Genomic DNA, 22,248 nt, shown 5'->3' with positions numbered 1-22,248 from the left:
GAATTCCTGTTGTTTCACTAATGGCAGCTTTATGGGAGAGTGGCAAAGAGAAAACCTCTTGGTGGAGAGGGGGGAAACTCATGAAATCTTGGCTAGAGTTTGCCAGAAGGCATGTGGGAGACTGGAGGCAGCTGGAAGAAGATGTTATGGTCTGATGAAACCAAACTTGAGCTTTCTACCATCAGATTAATAGCTATGTTTGATGTAAGTCAATACTGCACATCAACAAGAGCACACCGTCCTTACTGTGAGACATGGTAGCATCGTGCTGTGGGGATGCTTCACTGCCGCAGGCCCTGGAAGACTTGTGAAGGTAGAGAGTAAAATGAATGGAGCATAATACAGGGAAGTCTTGGAAGAAAATCTGGTGCAGTCTGCAAGCAAACTGCAACTTGAGAGAAGATTTGTTTTCCAGCAAGACAAAGCCAAAGCTGCACAAGAATGGCTTAAAAACAACAGTGTTTGGAGTGGCCAAGTCAGAGTTTAGACCTCAATCTAACTGAGAATTTGTGGCTAGATTTAAAAAGGGCTGTTCACTCATAATCCCCTTGCAATCTGACTGAGCTTAGGTAGCTTTGTAAAGAAGAGTGGAGAAAAATTGTAGTGTCTAGATATGCCAAGCTGATAGAGACCTATCCACATAGACTTGAGGCTCTAATTTCTGTCAAAGGTGTATTTACTAAATACTAACTTGAATTCAATTATTCTGTGTTTAATATTTGTAATAAATTTTGACCCATTTGTAAAAACTTGTTTTCATTTTGACACAAAAGGATCTTTTCTGTTGATCAGTGTCAAAAAAGCCAAATTAAATCCACTGATTCAATGTTGCAAAACAATAAAACATGGAAGCTTTCGGGGGGGGGGGTGAATACTTTTTATAGGCACTGTATGTGCAGCTTGGTTATGACTACACAAGTTTCACAAAGTTTTCTATTTTAATTCAATATCGTTAAACGTGTCAAAGAGATGTTTATTTCTAATTGTTTTGTTTTAGTTGATTTGTTTGCTGATTTCCACCGCCCCTCTGTTCCACCATCCCATTTTCAGATTTCTGCTTTTCCTTTTCTCTAACCAATAACTGGCAATTATTTTTGAATTTGCAGCATAATTCCCTAGTCTTCAAGTTTACCAATGTTGATTAGCAATAGCTATTAAAATATAATTTAATTCTAACTTGTAAACTATTGCAGTGTAGTGTAAAAAGACTTCATTGAGCTGATTTGCTCATTCTCTTTACAAGGAAAATGTTAACTTGCTTCCTGTTTCAATTTAAAAATGTCTTGGAATGTGGTCATCACTGGCAAAACTAACTTAGTTGCTTATTAAAAGGTGATGGTGGATGCTTAATTTTGTACGTGGCCACCTACAGTCAGGAAATGGTGCTGCAGTTGGGCCTGAATAAGGTCCTAGTGGGTGCAGATGTGGAATCTAAATTAAATTAATTTTTAAGTAAAATTAGTCTGAGGAATGGTGAATATGAAGCTCCTTGTCTATTTATCAAAAAAACAAAATAAAATCATCTGATTAACTGATACTATGGAGGGAATAAAATTTGGTGCCCTGGCTCAGCTTGATCTTTATGAATGCGGATTCACAGCAGTGTTATTCATCCTTAACTGCCTTCTGAAATGGTCATGCAAGCCATTTTTATTATATAAGAACAGCTGCGTCAAAATAGAATAAGGATAATGATTAAGAATTTATTATCTGTCATCTCATTTGCCTCCAGTTGACTGGTAATGTCCTCAGGAGTGCTTGGAGCTCCATGTCTAAATAGGAAGAGCTGTCTATGGTCTACCTGACATTCTCACTCTCAGCATTGTAGCTCCACAGCTAATACCTTAACTTCTCCGTTGTAAATCTTGAATTCATCCAGACCGCGCTGGTGGGACAATGCCACTAGAAGTGGTGTTATATTTATGTACAAGAATGATGGAATGCCAGTATATATCATGGCATCATGTCAAACACAGACAAGAACTTGAGTTATCAAGAGTAGATTCATTAGTTACCATTCTCTTTCTTCTAATGCATTGTCATTTCTCTGTATTGAAAATACTTGGAAGAAGCACTGAGTGGACTTCTATATCTGTTACTAAGATTAACAGTCGTAGTAATATTACTTGCTGACCTCTGAAGAACTTGCTTTCTGGCAGGTGATGAACAAATGAATATGAAGGAGAAACTTGCATAACCTCACTCAGTAATCAGCTTTTTATGGTTGTATCTGTCTGTGACAGTGTTGACTATCAGATTATCCTTTTGGAGATGGTCTGATTTTCACACTAAGGGCATCCTTCAATGTTGTGTGACATTAGCATCATGATAATTTGGTTAGTCTGAATGTATAATATAAAATTTGGAATACAAGAGAAACTGAAAGATATTTACCTTACCAGAGTAGTATTCCAGTACAGTCTGTCAGTATCTATCCTTTACATGACAATCAAGCTATTGGACCAGTCCTGGTTCACTGAGGAGCACAGCAGGGCATGCTGGCAACAGCATAAATTATTCCTAAAAAGTCCAGTTTAATGATGCAGTAGCATATAACATGTATGCTAAACAAGTAAAATTATGTGAGTTAAGCAATTTGCGAATCAACAGATAATATCACAGCTCTGCAGTTTTGTCAAGTTTAGCCCAATTATACAGCTAACAGGAGAAGATGGCTCCAGGAATATCATTCTCTTTGTGTTGGTGGAGTGTGGCAGGTGAGTACTGGGAAAAAAAACATAATTTTGGAATCATCTTCAGCTGGAGGTCTTGAGTGGATGATGCATCATGCTTCTGCAACCTTTGTCATTTATGGAAGCCAGCTGATACCAAGGAGTACTGAATACAGCATTGGCTTTGGGATCAGATTATTCCTTGCAGTAGAACTGGAGGATTGCTCCAGAAATAGTTGTATCTCCACTCAAATTGTTGTTCTGCATTTAAAACTCTGGTGTTTCTGTCAATCTGTAAAATTGTGTACGAAAAAGTGAGATTTTGAAAAAGTGTTGATCTTTGAATTGAATGTATTCAGTATCTGAATCTCTTCTGGCCTCTTGAATACAGAACTTTCTTGCCATCTGGTATGTAAATAGTCAAACCCTTATTAAGAAACTTTGACCTCCTAGTTCTAGGTAGGAACGAGAGGAAATATCAGACCAATTAAACCTTTGTATGTTTCAATCAAAGTACGTATAAGTTATACAGCCTTGAAGTTTGTCTGCTTACAGGCAGCCACAAAACAAGAAACCCGAAAGAACCCAATTTAATAAAAGGCCAACACCTAATACAGGTGTCCCCCACTTTTCGAACGTTTGCTTTATGAAACCTCACTGTTACGAAAGACCTACATTAGTACCCTGTTTTCGCTAACAGAAGGTTTTTTCACTGTTATGAAAAAAAGCAGCGTGCGAAAAATGGCAGTGTGCGGGGAAAAAAACAGCGCGCGCCTCGAGCAGCCAAGCTCCTCCCCCAGAACTGCATTCTAGCCGCCATTGCTTAAACACATGCTTTATCTCGATTTATTTTGTGTATCTGTTAGCGAGGTGAGTTCTAAGGTATCGGAAAAGCCTAAAAGAGCTCATAAGGGTGTTACACTTAGCGTAAAACTAGACATAATTAAGCATTTCGACCATGGTGAACGAAGTAAGGACATTGTCTGCGTGTTGAACTTGCCTGCATCCACCATTCGCACTATTTACACGCGGAGAAAAAAATCTTGAAAGCTGCCGATGTTACTGTTGGCTCTGCTCGTAGCAAAGTGGTCTCTCTTAGTTGGCATCCAGTAATGGATAAAATGGAAAGTCTATTGCTTGAGTGGATTGATGGGTGTACAAAACGTGGTGTTCCTTTAAGTTATCTTATACTTAAGGAGAAATCAGTCAGTCTTTTTAATAAGCTGAAACAGAAAGCACTGGCCATTGGTGATGAAAGTATTGCGAAAGTGGAATTTAAAGGTAGTCACGGGTGGTTTGATCAGTTTCTGAGGTGAGGGCAGCTTCATAGTTTAACGTTTATTGGACAGAGTGCTTCGGTTGATAACTGAAGCTGCTGAAAGGTCCCCAGCAAAACTGAAGTAAATAATTACAGAGGGTGGTTATTCCTATAAGCAAGTGTTTAACTGTGACGAAACTGCAATTTATTGGAAAAAATTGCTGAGTAAGACATTTATTTCGAAAGAAGAAAAGCAGGCTAAAGGGATACAAGGCATCGAAGGACAGGCTTACCCTAATGCCTATTACTAACGCCATTAAGCTTCTACTAGGGTACCATTCAGAAAATCCAAGGGCACTTAAAGGCGTTGATAAGAAAACACTTCCCGTTGTGTTCCGTTCACATCCAAGCAGTTGGAACACCCAAGTGCTTTTTTCTGAGTACATGAGCAGATACGTTAGTCCTTTTGTTGAAAAATACTGTAGAGAAGATGACCTTGATAATAGGTGTCTTGTGATTGTGGATAATTGTGCTGCTCATCCGTCTGCCATTACCGAGTATGGCAGTAACATGCGTATTGCGCTCTTACCGCCGAATACGACATCGTTGCTGCAGCCGTGTGGCCAAGGCCTAATAGCCACAATTAAGGCTTACTATACGCAAAATGTGATGCGTTTTATTGTAAGTGCTCTTGACAGAGAGGGAAACTCCGAAGCATCTTTGTGAGAGATCTGGAAAGACTACAATATAAAACTGGCAATCGCCAACATTGGAGATGCTCTCGATAGGCTAACAGTCTCGATGAGAAATGGCGTTTGGAGGAAACTATGTCCCGAAGCAGTGAACGATTTTAAAGGCTTCGAACCATCAACAATAAATACGACAATAGTGAGCTTGGCTAAGGAGGCTGGGTTTGTGGAAGCTGACGAAGATGATGTTGAAGAGGTTTTGGCATTCCACGACCAAGAATTGACAGATGAAGAGCTGATGCAATTGCAAGAGGAAAGGATAACAATCGAAACCGAACGCAGTGGCAAAAATGAAGTCGTCCAGGACTGAACGTGAAGCAGTTGCGTGAGATTTTCGCTGCGATTGACAACGCTGCAATGATTGCAGAAAAGTATGACTTTAATTTTGAAAGGGCACGTAGGTTTAGGGTAGGTTTGCAGGATGTTTTGAGTGCTTACAAAGAACTCTATGATCTAAAAATGCGCGAGGCTCAGCAGTCAAGTATACTGTCGTTTTTCAAGCCTTGCACATCAGCCACAGCAGACGACGAATCTCGACCTTCGACATCGAGGCAGGCAGACATAGAAGATGATGACCTGGCTGCCCTATTGAAAATAGATTACGATGAGATGACACCCCAGTCTCCTCTACCTCCCACCACCCCAATTTCCGATGACTCAGCCTAACACACCATCCCGATTCCCGTAAGTGAAACTACACTATACATACATTATTTCTACTTTATATAGGTTGTGTATTCTTGTGTTATTTAGTATGATTTGTTATTTGGTACGATTTGGCAGCCTCATAGCTTAAAGGTTACTGGAGAGAGTGCTTCCACCGACAGCGCCTGCGCCGAGAGCGCATGCGTGAGATTTTCGCTGCGCTAGACTGTGCTTCAATGATTGCAAAAAGTATTTCTACTTTATATGGGCTGTGTATTTTTGTGTTATTTAGTATGATTTGTTATTTGGTACAATTTGGCAGCCTCATAGTTTAAAGGTTACTGGAGAGAGTGCTTCTGCCGAGAGCACATGCGTGAGATTTTCGCTGTGCTAGACAGTACTTCAATGATTGCAAAAAGTATTTCTACTTTATATAGGCTGTGTATTTATCATATCATTCCTGCTTTTACTTTATGTTACTGTTATTTTAGGTTTTATGTGTTATTTGGCATGTTTTGGTAGGTTATTTTTTGGGTCTGGAAATGCTCAAAAATTTTTCCCATGTTAATAAATGGTAATTGCTTCTTCACTTTACGACATTTCGACTTACGAACTGTTTCATTGGAACACTCTACCTTCGGATGGCGGGGGAAACCTGTATGCTGAGAAAGAGGGCGAAAAAACCCCACAAATCACGCAAACAGTAAAAGCAAGCAGCAGCATTCCGAACCAACTTGAGTCCATGGATCTGAATCCTGGAGCAGCCAGAGTAGACCCGTAGCCTAGTTCTTAGCTCATTGTATAGTAAGGCAAAATCTCTGTGAAGCTTGCAGACACGAAGCGCGTAGGAGCCAGAGCAGGGCACAGCCTCAGCCTCAACGCTGAGGAGAACAGAGTAAAACATTGTGGAGCAGATCCAGCTCAACTCTTGTCTCCAGTCCTGACACCCTGCCTTTTCAGTCCATTTGGCCTAGTGTTTAAATTGTTCAAGCACTGGATTGTCCCCCACACTCGAACCTGGGCCCCGCTGCAGTGATACTCTAGGCTGCTTCTGGCATGTATTCAATCTTTCCAAATCAATGCGGCGTTTAGAAGGATCAAACCTTGCTCCCCGTTTAGGTAGTTGGGCACCAAAACAACTCCGCTTCAACTTTAGTACCGCTCTGGTCGCTCCAACGTTGTCTCCAAAGTTCCAACTTCTCCAGGAACATGCCTCTACCTTGCTCTAGTCTGTCTTGCATTCACACGCCTCGACCCACCGATCAGCCTTGCCTTCATTCACTACTTCATTGTTTGCAGTGATGGTTTACCACAATTTTCCATATAAGAAGTGTTATTAATAGAGCATTTAGTCAAATTTCTTGCTTTGAAAACACCCATTAAGTTGTTGCCCACCTTCAGTAACACCATCTTAAACTGAAGTTAGATCACTTCTCACTTACCTGATCTCTGGAAAATATAGACCTTGTCTGCTTAATGGTTTCCTGTTGAACAAGTTTCACCCCTGTGGCTGAGTGGCCTATTCCCCCTTGTGCGTTCATCTTTATATGACACTTCGTTAAATGATTAAGTACACTTCGTTAAATGATTAAATTCAGAATATATCCATTTGTGCTAATTATTCACTTGCAACATATCTAAACCCAAGTCATAATTTTCTAAATTATATCAAGATGATATTTGCTTAATTCTCATGTCAACCATTTTATGAGTTATTGGTGAATGAGAGTGCATGAATGTCACAGGGGCATAGCTGTGGGTGCTGAACAGATGCAGTGCCTTTGGTTGATCTGCCCTAATTTACTCCCGTGTCCCAAAGGTAAATTAATTGACTACTGTGAATTGGCAGGTTGTCTGAAAATAGGAGTAGTTGATGGGCATGTAAGAAATTTGAGGAATACGAATCCTCTCAGGGTTGGCATGGAGACTTTGGGCTAGGTGACCAGCTCGTGTGATTTTAAAAAGATGAGAAATAATAAAAAAGTAAATTTTCATATGGATCCAAAGCAACCGGAAGACACTTAGTCATTCTGTTAGTGTGTCAGCATTTCAGATTTGATTCCAGTTGTGTTAAATATATGTATAGATAACTTGAATTATCAGTAGGAATTGTCCTACCAACTGCGAAGAAGTATAATTCAAAAGCTGCTTAGCTATTTTTCTTGATTGTCATCAGAATAATTGAGATATTTAAAACAAGTTTTTATAATCTGCTAAAACCCTACAATTGTAGAGGTTACACACATAAAAGTTGCTGGTGAATGCAGCAGGCCAGGCAGCATCTCTAGGAAGAGGTATAGTCGACGTTTTGGGCCGAGGCCCTTCGTCAGGACTAACTGAAAGAAGAGCTAGTAAGAGATTTGAGAGGGGGAGGGGGAGATCCGAAATGATAGGAGAAGACAGGAGGGGGATTCTTTCTCCTTAGGCCTCCTGTCCCATGATCCTCTCATATCCCTTTTGCCAATCACCTGTCCAGCTCTTGGCTCCATCCCTCCCCCCCGCCGTCTTCTCCTATCATTTCGGATCTCCCCCTCCCCCTCCCACTTTCAAATCTCTTACTAGGTCTTCTTTCAGTTAGTCCTGACAAAGGGTCTCGGCCTGAAACGTTGACTGTACCTCTTCCTAGAGATGCTGCCTGGCCTGCTGCGTTCACCAGCAACTTGTATTGCTTGAAATTCCAGCATCTGCAGATTTCCTCGTAATTGTTGAGGTTGTTATTTTTGTATGGTTTTCTCATTATTAATGCATTTGTAACCTACAGATGAACATTTGCATAATAGAGGAAGTGGAAGTTGTATTGTGATTTCGATTTATTATGAGAATTTCGAAGTTTCTGTGTCCTTGGGTGTAAATGTATGAATAATTCTGAATTCATTGTGAAAGATTTTATTACACTCTTTTTAGGGCTTTCAATATTTGTTCTGAAATGGTTTACATTTTACAAACTAAATTAAAACCAGCTTTAGTTGGTGACTTTTTTTAAAAAAAGTATAATATTGAAAATCTTGTCCATAAAATCTTGCTTTACCATTTTTATAGTTTTGATCAGTTCATAACTTGGCCAGCCATGCAGCCAGCTGCCCAGATACAGATAACTTTTCAATGCACAAACCAGAGCTAACTATCTAAGAAATTGACCAGTGATTGTTTGGTATGCCAGAGTAGTTTCCTATGTCTGTTTTAGATGTTTTGGTAATATTATTGTTCATGTTTGAATTTTTTTATCTGTTTGCAGTGAGTTTGTTAGTGGTGAGACGTCACAGGATCCAACGTTTGGATCTACTGGTCAGTCCTCTTCCTCTTCCACTTCCTCGACCTTCTGCCCCAAAACACCATCAAGACCAATAGTGGAAAGGCAACCAAGAATGTTGAATTTTAGAGTGGAATACCGTGACAGAAATGTGGAGGTGGTAGTTGAAGATACCAACACAGTTGGTAAGCTTTTAAAATGAACAGCTCATTAACCAAGAAAGATTTGTGCATCTTTAATGAAAGTGCTAGATCACTCGGGTCCCTCAGAATAACAGCACTTATGATCTTTTATATTTATAAAATACCCCATTTTTCTACTTTCCCACATCATGTTCTGTATTATATTTCATCCAACATATTTTGTCCGTTCACAAAGCCTCTTTCTGTATTCTGTTTGCTTTTGCAATATTTTTATTGATATGATATAAATTACATGAATACAAATACAAAATTCATAAGATTACAAGTAAATAATACGAATTAAATTACATTTAAATCACAGTATCCCATATTCCCAATCAATCATGTATTAAAAAAAAGATTGAATTATGAAATGAAATAGGATAAAATAATTGTATTTTATAAAAAACATCTACCCCCACTACCAAAATGAGCTGGTTGGTAAAAAAAAAAGAAGAAAAAAGAAAAATACCGACCATGTGATATTATAATAATAATGGCTCAGATCCATACTTTAATAACAGTTCAAAGATTGTGAAACTAATTCAGAAAGGGTCCCCATGATATTAGAAAATCATGTTTAGAATCAGAAATTGAACAACGGATCTGTAGATCAAGGCACAACATGACGTCAGATAAGCCATTGAACGTGAGTGGGCGGGGCGGCCTCCTTCCACTTGAGGAAGATTGCCCTCCTGGCCGTAAGAGACATAAAGGCCAATACCCGCAAATCAGATGGCTTCAATTTTGTAGTGCTATCCTCAACAATACCAAACAAGGCAGTCAAAGGATTGGGCTTAACTTTGGCATTGAAAAGTGCAGAAAATGTTTGAAATACATCTTTCTAGGATTTTTCAAGGCTCGAACATGTCCAAAAGATATGAATTAGTGTGGCCACTCCATTAGTACATCTATCACAGTAAGGGGAAATATCTGTGTAGAAATGGGAAAACTTGTCTTTATTCATATGAACTCTGTGTACTGCTTTGGTTTGTAATAAAGAATGATGGGCACATAATGATGAAGAATTAATCAATTTTAAAATAGTCTTCCAGCTCTCATCAGATATGAAAATCTGTAGATCCTTTTCCCAATCTCCTTTAATTTTATCTAAAGAGGCCTTTTTGAGTCCCAACAGTAGACCATAAATGTAAGATATTGAACCTTTATCAAAGGTTTCAGATTAAAAATTGTATTTATTATATTCTTATCTGGACTTGTATGAAATGTAAGTAATTGAGATCTTAAAAAATCTCTAATCTGTAAGTATCGCAAAAAGTGAGTGTTGGAAAGGTTAAATTTCATTGAAAGTTGCACAAAAGAAGATAGATTCCCTTCATCAAACAAATCCTGAAATCGTTTAATACCCAATCTATCCCATTCTTTAAAAGATAAGTCAATTAAAGATGGTTTGAAAAAACAATTAGAAAATGTGGGACTTGAGAGAGGGAGAATCTCAATAAACCAAAATGTTTTCTAAACTGTAACCAAATTCTCAATGTATGTATAAGCACCACATTGTCAATTAGTTTACTTAAAGATAAAGGAAGTGAGGATTCAAGTAAAGAAATAATGGAAAATTTTATAACAGAGTTGACTTCCAAAGAAACCCATGTAGGGCAATTTTCATGGTTAATGTAATATATCCAGAACGTAATATTACGTATATTAACTGCCCAATAATATAACCTAAAATTGGGTAAGGCAAATCCTCTGTTCTATTTGGGTTTTTGCAGGTGAGCTTTATTTATACGAGGTTTTTTATTCCTCCATATATAGGAAGAAAGAATTGAATCCAAAGAGTCAGAAAAAGATTTAGGAATAAAAACAGGCACAGCTTGAAAAAGGTATATAAATTTAGGTGAGATATTCATTTTAATAGAATTGATTCGGCCAATTAGTAATAAAGAGAGAGGCAACCAATTAGTGTTTTTTAACATAATTCAATAAACTTAAAAAATTTTCCTTAAATAAATCCTTATAATTCTTAGTAATTGTTACTCCTAAATATGTCAATTATTTTCTTAAAATTTTAAAAGTAAGGTTAATATCAGTTGGTATTAAATTGTTTAAAGGAAACAGTTCACTCTTCTGTAAATTTAATTTATATCCTGAGAACTGACTAAAATTAGTCAGTAAACAGAACACAAATAGTAAGGAAGTTGTAACATTAGATATAAAAAGCAATAAGTCATCAGCATAGAGTGACACTTTATGAATAGTATCTCTCCTTAAGATACTAGTAATCTCTTTAGACTCTCGGAAAAACAATTGCTAAGGGTTCTAATACCAAATCAAAAAGCAGAGGGCTCAAAGGGCAACCTTGTCTAGTTCCACATTGGAGCTTAAAGGGTTTAGAATTCTGAAAATTAGTAAGAACTCGAACGGAGGGAGATAACTAAAGTAATTTAATCCAATGAATAAAATTAGGTCCAAAATTAAATTTTTCTAAGGATGCAGATTAAAAAGTTCCATTCAACTCTTGTCAAAAGCCTTCTCTGCATCCAAAGATATCACACGTTCCGATATTTCCTTAGATGGAGAGTACATAACATTTAACAAATGCTGTATATTAAAATGGGAATATCGATTTTTAATAAATCCTGTCTGATCATCCAAAACTATAGAAGATATAATATTTTCAAGTTTGCGAGTTAACACTTTAGATAAAATTTTAGTATCAAAATTGAGTAAAGAGGTAGGTCTATACGAAAAGCATACAGTAGGATTCTTATTCTTTTTGAGTCAGCGAGCTAAGAACTAAGTTCCCTCCCCAAAAAATCCTGTTGACAGAAAAAACTCCGGCCCTGCAAGGTCATTATGTCCCTACCAAGACACAACTTAAAAAGAAAAATACCTCAGTATTCGAAAGTATGAAAGGATCAGTTTAAACAAATTCAAAGAAAGCTGTATTAAAATAAAGCCTCAAAAAGGGATACAATAAAAAAGTGTCCAAAAAAAAGACAATATATGAACAGCCAAAACGTAAGCTTATTGAAACCTTACTTCAAATTCATATTAACAGAAGAAAAAAATTGATCAGGTAAGAAATTTAACAGTTTTAGACTTCATCCTTCAGAAATTCTTTTGCTTCTTCAACCGACTTTATTCTTTTTTGCAATCCATTCTTCAAAACAATACTCAGACGAGCAGAGAACCGAAGGGATGGTTTATATCCTTTATTGTAAAATTCCAACATAACTTCTTTAAACTTCATGCGATCAGCCATAACTTCCACGAATAGTCTTCCACGAATCTAACCTTGTAATTTTGGAAATCGATCATTCCTTGTTGATGGGTATGGCGAATTAAAAGGTCCTTAATACGAAATTCATGAAAGCTTAGTATGACCGATCTGGGTCTCGCCGCCGCCAACAATGGCTTCGAAGTCGGAGAGTTATATGCTCGATTGAGCTTTGGCTCGGAAGTGAATAAAGCAGGGAAAAGTTGTTTCAGAAAGTTTGCAAATAACTTTGTAAGGTCAACGCCTTCAATTGATTCTTCAAGACCCAGAATTCGTAAGTTATTTCTACTGTTTCTATTTTTGAGACTGATGATCCTTTTCAGCATTTTATCATTGGATAAAGTTAACTCTTTGCAGAATTTAATTGTATCGTCAACGTCCTCTTCAAGTGTCATCAGCTTCACAGTATTTTCCTGAATTCGGTTCTCGTGCTTAGATAAAGTTTGTTGAATTGTATCTAATTTGCCGTTGAGTCGTTGAAACTCCTCAGAAAATTCCGATTTTTGCCGTTTAAGGAAGTCACTGAATCCAGAGTGACTGGGCATTCATCTTCTGTTTCTCTTTCTTTTGCAGATGCTTTGGTTCTTTTCCCAGCCATAGTAAAGCAGTCTTAAAGTATTATAATAAGGTTTCAAAAAAAAAAAGACTGGTAGGAGACAATTAAGTAAACAGGGTAGGAGCAATCTAAAGCAATGTTACTCCATCAGCTGTCAACAAGGCTCTCAATATTTGCAAGTTCCCAGAAAATGAAGCAGTCAGCCTGCTGGCAGTATGACACAGATAGCATTTGGGTATGGGCTAATAATTGGAAAGTGAACTGTATTTGACTAATGCAATGAAAATCTCCTGGAAGAGAATTCTCAATCCTTTATTTACTGTCATCATTGTTGTCAAATTTCAAATCAGTTCCTTGGAAAATCGATGGCAAAAGACAACTGGAATAGCAATATTAAAAACTACAAAAGTAAGTAATTTAACTCCCAACTTCCCAAGATGCGATGGAATAATTGTGACATGCGTAGCAGATTGCAGCTCCAAAAATGGCTTTGGCCCGATGCTGTCCAGATGAAAGCAAACTGCTTGATCAACCATCCATCATTGCATTGGATCTGCTTGCGAGTTGAGCAAGCAGCTCTGTTGGCCCCGTTTCAGTCTGCTACATCTGAAAAACACAGCTACATCTATGGACTATATAGTTAGTGGTATCATTTTAAGGTGATTTTGAAAAAGCTATCACTCAAAGTCAGTATTGCTGGCATGATTCCCCTTTTAGACAGTGGGAAAGAGGATGCTGCTCTGCTTTAAAAGTTCATCTAAGGAACTGTGGCTTTCAACTCTCAATACTGACCATTCTGCTGTTAAACATACTGTCTCTGGCAAATAAAATCAAAGATCTCAAAGCTAGACTGCTGTACCAGAGGGACATTAGGACCAGTTGTGTTTTTTGTTTCATGAAGTCTTGGATGCCCCCTGCCATTTTGGATGCAGTGATATAGCTGGATATCTTCACAATTCACTGCCAAGACAGTACTCCTGAGTCTTTCAAAGGCAGTGGAAAATGCTTTATGATCAACTCCTTGTGGCGTATAAATGTTGTGGTGCTGTCCCAGTCCTGCTCACCCAGTCTGGAACATCTCACAATCAAGTGTCATCCATTTTATCTGCCATGGGAGATTTCAACTGTCATCTTGGTAGCAGTTTACATTCCACCTCGTGCCATTGTCAAGCAGGCTTTAGACGAACTGAGCTATGTAATCAACAGGCTTGAAACAGCACATCCTAATGCCTTTTACATTATTTGAGATCTTAATCAGACCAGTTTGAAAAAATCTCTAAATAATTGTTACCAACAAATCATTTGTGAAACCAGAGGAACCAGTGCACTGGACCTCTACTACACTACCATAAAGAGTGCTTGCCGTGCAATCCTATGCCCACACTTTGGAAAGTCTGATCACCTGGCTGTACTTCTACTCCCTGAGAAAAGATGGAGACTGAAGACTGCAGCACCAGTAGTGAGGACTAAGAAGGTTTGGACAAGGGAGGTGCAGAAGCTCTTGCAGGACTGCTTTGTATTGATATACTGGACTCTATTCAGGGATTCATCTTAGTCCATGAAAGCAGTGGCATACTCATTCAGACTCTTAAGTTAAAACCTGTGTGCATGTGAGAACATACTGTATGTATCCAAATCAGAACCTGTGGATGAATCAGGATGGTCGTAGTTTGTTGTGGGCTAGACCTGTGGCATTCAAGTCTGGAGACCAAGGACTATACAAAAAAACCAGGTATGACATGTGGTGCACTACCTCGAGCAAAGGAACACTTTTGAATGAGGTTGGAGGTGGAATCGGATGCGCATCAACTTTGGCAGGGCTTGCAGGCCATTACTTCCTACAAAGTGAAAAGTAACATCATGAATGGCAGTGATGCTTCACTCTCATCTAAGCTCAGTGCCTTTTATGTAGTTCCTTGGCTTATCCTTGCAATCCTTATATAAAGGCAAAATACTAACCATTTTTCAATACCTTATCTGTGGCTAAGGAAAATAGAAAGATCTCTGTCAGGGCTCCAACAGTTTGTTCCCTTGCTTCCCCACAATGGCTTAGGATGTACCTGGTCAGACCCTGGGATCCACCTTTATGCACTTGAAGATAGCCATCATCATTTTTTTTGTAAAGTTTATGTTTTAGGCTAACACTGTTCTTTTGCCTGAACACACTAACTTCCAAGTACTTCTCCATGGTAAATATAATTGAGAACTATTTGCTTAAGAACTTGCCCTTTCTCCTGTGGTTCCACGCATAAATGACCACACTGATCCATAGGAGATTAGTGAACCTTTGTCTCAATATCTTTTTGTCCTCATGTGCCCATTTTTTTTAGGATTCTCATTTATCTTGTGTGCCAAGAATATCTTTTTGCCCTTCTAATTTCCTTAAGTATAATACTTCATGCCTTGTATTTCTCATGGGCTTTACTTGATCTCAGTTGACTGTACCTAACGTATACCTCCTTTATCCTGATCTGAGCCTTAATATCTTTTGTCAGCCAGGGTTGCTTAAACCTGCTGGTCTTTCTCTGTGACACATCAACCACTTGCTCAACCTCATTTCTCAAGAGGAGATAGAGTAATAGGGCCAGTAGTGATCGAGTAGGGGTATCTACATATTGTTTCAGAAAACTCTTTCTGGTTGCTTTCAACAGATTTTGCCTCATCTAATTCTGTAGCACTGTCAATGTACCCCTGATCTGGCCCTGTGGCCTTGCAGGTTAATGTCACTGATGCCTTTTTAATTCCCATTTTGAAATGATTGATTTTCTTTGCTTGACCGCCCTTTGGTTTATCAGATTTTATGATTTGTCTTTGGAATGTTAAGAAGCTTTCTCTATTTCTATGAGTGACCCATTGTATTGTTAGAATTTTTTTTTTCTCCAGAATTTCATCTCGGGATATATCTGAGACATAATTGATCGGTATATTTTAATTATTTATTGGTTATTTTAGTTTCCACTCTTTTTGAAATTCAGGAGATTAAATTAGGTTATGTTTAACTAATTCTCATGCTGTTGGCTTAAATGAAGAAGGGTCTCGGCCCAAAACATCAGCTGTTATTGTTCATTTCCATGGATGCTGCCTGACCTGCTGAGTTTCTCCTGTTTTTTTGTATGTGTTGCTTTGGATTTTCAGCATCTGCAGAATTTCTCTTGACTATTAAAAGGCCCGGATAGAATGGACTTGGAGATGTTTCTAATAGCGGGAGAGTATAGGACCAGAGGACTCAGCCTCCGAATAGAAGGACATCCCTTTCGTTTGTCAGAGGATGGTGAATCTGTGGAAGCCAGGTTATTGAGTATATTGAAAGTAGAGGCTCATAGGTTCCTGATTAATATGGGTGTCAAAAGGTTATGGGGTGAAGGCAGGAGAATGGGTTTGAGAGGGAGAATAAATTGGCCATGATTGAATAGCGGAGCAGAATCGATGGACAAAATCGCCTGATTCTGTTTCTGTTTTATGATCTTGTTAATGATGACTGTGAAAGTACTGGGTTGTTATCTGGAAAAAATACAGCTGGTTCACTGCAGTCCTTCAGAGAAGAAAATTTACAATCTTTGCCTAACCTGGCCTAACTGCACCAATGTTAACTTCTCAGTTCTTAAGGACAGTCAGTAAATGCCAGTATTGTCTATTGCAGCCATGTCCTCTGAATTTTTTTAAAAATCCTGCACTTCTGCTCTTCTTGTCCTTCCCTTGGAATTTTTACTTTCAGCTGGAGGTAGTTGTGTCTTGAATTCACTGTCCTAAGGCGGTTCTTTTGACATTATAGTGGGGATTTGCCTGGTGGCCGCTGATGGAGTAACAGCTCTCTGCTGGTGCTCCTAACTTACTTTTGTCTCCAACCTTTTGAAATACTATTGTTAGACGGGTTATTATATTACTATGACTGCGAAAGCAGCTTTGGAAGCTATTACGGGCTCAATTCAAAAGCTTACTGAGGAGTTTCAACAGTTCAGAAAAGAACTGATTTGCAACAAATCAGCGCTGAAATTAAGCAAATAGGTATGAAATCAGACGATATTCAAGCAACCCTAACCGAGCGTAAGAAGAAGATAAAGGAACATGAAGAGGTTATTACTGTACTGGACAAGAGAATGGATGATTTGCAAAAGCTGTGTGAAAAACAATCCAAGTCCAACGAAATACTGAGACAGAAGATTATTGATTTGGAAAACAGAAGTAGGAGAAACAACTTACGAATCTTGGGACTTAAAGAGCAAACGGACGGAGATAATTCTAAAGAATTCTTTGCAAACCTTTTGATGGAATTATTCCCTGATATTATAAAGTCTCTGCCTTTGATTGATCGTGCTCACAGATTGCCTATCTACGGATCTATTTCAAAATCTAAACCAAGTTCAGTCATTATATGTTTCCATGAATTTCAAATAAAGGACTGTCTGATTCGTGATGTTCGTGGAAAAGGTATGATTGACTACCAAGGGCAGAAGATTCGTATTGTTGAAGATTTTTCATCAGAAGTTATGGGAGAACGTGTTAAGTTTTTTAAAAAAAAGTTATGGTGGAGCTATACAGCCAAAATTTTAAACTTTCTCTTTGTTTTCTGGCTCGACTGAGAATCACAATGGAAGATGGATCATTTAAATGGTTTTGTATGAAGGAGCAGGCGCAAGAATTTTTAGACTCAAAAAAATGACTGTATACATATATAGAATAGATTGAAAATCTTGCAAAAACAGAAATACTACATAATAAAAAAAATGACTGTTCAATATTTTTCAGTATGAATAAATTGCTCTTTCTGTTTGATAAACCTGCCTAAGCTTGTTTTTTTTTTTACTGCATATTATTTAGTCTTGGTTGGAATAGTAAATAACCATGAATTCTTTGGAGCGGTTCCAACAGGCTTTCTAAGGGGGATGTTTTCAGTGGGGGTAGATAGCAGTTGTTCTTTGACTGATTTTCTCTCTTTGGGAGGAGGGAGAAGGATGGGGAGTTCTTCTTTTCTTGAAACTGATTTGGGAATCTAGTCAATTCTGTTGCTTAGCTAATATATCTCAAGGTTTATTATTTGGGTTTAATATACATTTCTCTGATTGCTACTTTAACCTTTCTTATAATTTTAAAATGGATCAAAGTATTAATTTACTTAGTTTTAATGTGAAAGGGCTAAATCACCCTGTGAAAAGAAATTAAGAATATTTGCATATATTAAAAAACTTAAGATACCAATTGTTTTTCTTCAAGAAACCCATGTACGTAAGTGTGACAATTCACGTCTTTTCAATCGATGGGGGGGATCTCATTTCCATTCCTCGTTTCAGGCCAAAGCCAGAGGGGTTTCGATCCTTATAGATAATAAAATTCCCTTTGTTCAACATAAAGTAATTTCTGATACTAATGGGCATTTTGTTATAGTATCAAGGACACTAAATAACAAACTAATGGTATTTGCCAATGTGTATGCTCCGAGTATAGATGACCCAGGTGTCTTTTGAGCTTTTTTTTCATTTTTGCCAGATCTAAGTCTGTACTCATTGGTGATGGGTGGAGACTTTAATTGTTGCTTAGGTTCAGCTTTAGATTGTTCATCTTCCAAACTAATGATACCAAATAAATCAACTGTGTTTATTAAATCTTTTTTTAATGAAATGTGCTATTGTTGATGCTTGGCGTTTTTTTTAAATCCAGTAGACACGGAATGTTCGTTTTTCTCTCATGTCCATCATATATATTCCAGGATTGATTATTTTTTTATTGATAGCCAAATGATTCCATCAGTTCGATTCTGTGAATTTAAAGAGATTGCTGTCTCAGATCATGCTCCTGTGCTGCTATCTTTAAATCTCCCTGGTCTTCTTCAAACAAATAGATTTTGGCGATTTAATTTAACTTTGTTATCTGATAAAGATTTTTTTAAAGTTTATGGAGAGACAAATTACTCTTTTTTGAAGAGAATACATTAGAGGCGACTTCTAGTGTTATCAGATGGGAGGCCTTTAAGGCGTATATTAGAGAACAAATTATTTCTTATACTGCAAGTATTAAGAAAAAAGCTAATAAAGAGAGAAGTGTATTAACTAATCAGCTGAAACAATTAGACCAAGAGTATGCCTTGGCTCCAGAAACTGTCTTATATAAAAGACGTGTTGAAACTAAAACTAAATATAAACTCCTTTTAACCTATCCAATTGAAACCCAATTTTAAAATTTTAAAAGATAAAAGTCAATTTTATATTCATGGAGATAAAACAGGTGAGTTATTGGCTGATCAAATTAAAACCTTTATAGCTAAACAGCAGATTAAAGAAATATGCAAAGCTAATGGTGATGGGACAACTGATTATTTAGAAATGAATGATACTCTTAGAGAATTTTATTCTAAACCCTACAGTTCTAAATCTTCTAAGGATGACACTGTAATGAACAATTTTTTTAGACTAACTAAACATTCCTACAATTTCTGCCGACAACAGAAAGTTGTTGGAACAACCTATTTCTTTTGAGGAAATTGTTGAGGCTGTGCGCTCATTACATTTGAGGAAAGCTCCGGGTCCAGATGGATTTTCTGGAGAGTTTTATAAGATCTTTTCCTCACCGCTTATACCTCGTTTATGTTCAGTTTTTTTGGATTCATTCAAGTCAGGCAGACTCCCTCAATCTTTTTGAGGCTTCTATTTCACTTATCCTTAAAAAGAATAAGGATCCAACTGAATGCTCTTCTTTTAGACCAATTTCTTTACTTAATGTTGATACTAACATAGGATTGAAAGTGTTTTACCATCTGCCATTTCTGATAACCAAACTGGATTTATCAAAAATCGATATTCTCACTTTAATATTCATCGGTTATTAAATGTTATTTATTCTCCTTCTAACATTATATGGTAATGTGTGGTATCCCTAGATGCTGAGAAAGCTTTTGACAGCGTTAAATGGAATTATTTATTTAAAACTTTAGAAAAATTCAATTTTGGACCCCTTTTCATTCAGTGGATTAAATTACTTCTGCTAGGGTTATCACTAATTCTCATAATTCCAAACCTTTTAAGCTTCAGTGTGGCACTAGACAAGGCTGTCCATTGAGCCCTTTGCTTTTTGATCTGGCCTTTAGAACCTTTAGCCATTACCTCTTTCAAGTCCCATTTTTTCTAATTATTTTTTTAAACCCTCTATGATTGATGTGGCTTTTAAAGAATGGGATAGATTAGGTATTAAATGCTTTCAGGACTTGTTTGTAGAGGGAAGTCTCTTTTCGTTTGAACAACTGTCAACTAAATATAGTTTACCTAAAACTCATTTTTTCTATGCCTACAAATGAGAGATTTTTTACAGTCTCAAATAAGTACATTTCCTAGCAGTCCTGATAAGAATTTACTAGATGTATTTTTAATTTGAAACCTTTTTATAATGGATCTATATCTAATATTTATAATATGCTGTTGGAAATGAGAAGTGTTACTTCAGATAAAATTAAAAATCTTTGGGAACAAGATTTACAGACTTCAATTTCTGAGGAAACTTGGAATCAAATTTTTAAATTGGTTAATACTTCATCTTTATGTGCCCGCCACTCTCTCCTACAATTTAAAGTGGTCCAAAAGGCCCATATGACCAAGGATAAGTTGTCTTGTTTTTATTTAGCTATGTCTCCTTACTGTGATAAATGTAGTAATGGAGAAGCTTCACTCATTCATATGTTTTGGACATGCCCTAGTCTTGGAAAATATTGGAAAGAAGTATTTCAAACTTTCTCGATACTTTTAAAGTAAACTTTAAGCCTAATCCTTTGACCGCTTTATTTGGTATTGTTGGAGGAAAGGATATTATTTTGGAGTCATCTGACTTGCATATTTTGGCTTGTATTTCTATTATGGCCAGAAGGACAGTCTTGCTTAAATAGAAAGATGCGGCCCCTCCTGTTCATGCTCAATGGTTACGTGATGTGATGTCATGTTTAAATTTAGAGAAGATTCGATGTTCAATCTCTGAATCCAGCCAAGACTTTCAAACATTGTGGGGACATTTTTTGAATTATTTTTAAAACCTTTGATTTGCTGTTAAAGCACAGATGATGACTAACAATTTTTTTCTCCTATTTTTCTTTACTAATCAGCTTTGGTCTTGGCAGTGGGTTAGATTTTTTTTAATATAATAAAATTATTATATTTCAATGTTACGAATTAATCTGTATGAATATAAGATAAGGTCATTATATGCGATTTGGTATAATGTATTGATATTTTTTTCTTATTCTTATATGTAAAATTAATAATAAAAATATTGGAAAAGACATGGTGCTCCTTCAAATGCAGTGGGTTGTTAATTTAATGTTCAAATGTCTGAGATGGATTTTGTCTATGTATAAAATCTATAATAGACGATCTTGAAATTCATCTACAGATTGGCAAGTATGACGTTGTGGCCATCTCTGAAACTTGGCTAAAGCTCCATTGCGAGCCAGCTGTCCAAGGATATACGGTGTATTGGAAAGATAAGTTACTAGGCAGAGGAGGCCCTGTATATAAGAAATAATATTAAATCTTGAGAAAGGGATGACATAGGATCGGAAGGTGTAGAGTCCCTATGGGTTGAGTTAAGAAATGGCAAGGGTAAAAGAACCCTAATGGTAGTTGTATACAAGCCTCCAGACAGCATCCGGGATGTGGATGACAAATTACAGTTGAAGATAGAAAAGGTGTGTCAGGAGGGCAATGGCTTGATAATCGGTGGGGATTTTAACATGAAAGTGGATTGGGAAAACCAGGTCAGTACGGCACCTTGAGAGAATTTGTAGAATGTATAAGGATGGCTTTTAAGAACAGCTTGTTGTTTAGTCCACTAGGGGATTGGTTGCACTGGATTGAGTGTTGTGCAATGATCCAGAGGAGATAAGACACTTAAGGTTAAGGAACCCTTAGGGAACAGTGATCACAATATGATCGAGTTCACTTTGAAATTTGAGAAGGAGAAACTAAAATCCAATGTGTTGGTATTTCAGTGGAATAAAGGAAATTACAATCACCAAAGCTAGTGGGAAGATAGAGGATTGCAATGCTTTTAAAAACTTGTGGAAGGAAACTAAGAAGGTCATTAGGAAGGAAAAGATGAATTATGAAAGGAAGCTGGCGATTAATATCAAGGAAGATACTAAAAGCTTTTTTTAAGTATATAAAGGTAAAAGAGGGTTGAGGGTAGATATTGGACCAATAAGGAATGACACTGGAAATATTGTAATGAGAGCAGCAGAGGAACTGAATGTGTATTTTGCATCAGTTTTCACAGTGGAAGACATCTGCAGTATACTAGACATTAAAGAGTGACAGGGAAGTGAAGTATATGCGTTGAAAATTATGACTGAGAAGGTGCTCAGGAAGCTTAATGGTCTGAAGGTAGTAAATCTCCTGGACCTGATGGAATGCACCCTCGGGTTCTGAAGGAAGTAGCTGAAGAGATTGTGGAGGCATTAATGATGTTAGTCCACTATTTAAGAAGGGTGGGAAGCAGCAGAAAGGAAACTATAGACCTGTTAGCCTGACATCAGTGGTTGGAAAGTTGTTGAAATCGATTGTTAGGGATGAAATTACAGAGTAGTTGGAGGTACATGACAAGATAGGCCAAATCCAGCATGGTTTCCTGAAAGGAAAATCCTACCTGATAAACCTACTGGAATTTTTTTTTGAGGAAATTACAAGCGGGGTTGACAAAGAAGATGCAGTATATGTGGT

The 22,248-nt window shown here is 37.3% G+C and overlaps 1 protein-coding gene across 2 annotated transcripts in view; it reads left to right on the top strand.

Moving 5' to 3' along the window:
- Positions 1–22,248, top strand: part of faf1 (Fas (TNFRSF6) associated factor 1) — a 415,765-nt gene that overhangs the window by 82,332 nt on the left and 311,185 nt on the right. For both annotated transcript variants that reach the window (XM_063064333.1, XM_063064334.1), the window contains one exon: positions 8,560–8,759. In XM_063064333.1, coding sequence (XP_062920403.1) covers positions 8,560–8,759 — 200 coding nt within the window. The remainder of the gene's footprint in view (positions 1–8,559; positions 8,760–22,248) is intronic.

Source organism: Mobula hypostoma, chromosome 12 (assembly GCF_963921235.1).
Source record: "Mobula hypostoma chromosome 12, sMobHyp1.1, whole genome shotgun sequence".
Classification (NCBI taxonomy): domain Eukaryota; kingdom Metazoa; phylum Chordata; class Chondrichthyes; order Myliobatiformes; family Myliobatidae; genus Mobula; species Mobula hypostoma.
This window is presented reverse-complemented; position numbering and strand designations above follow the sequence as displayed.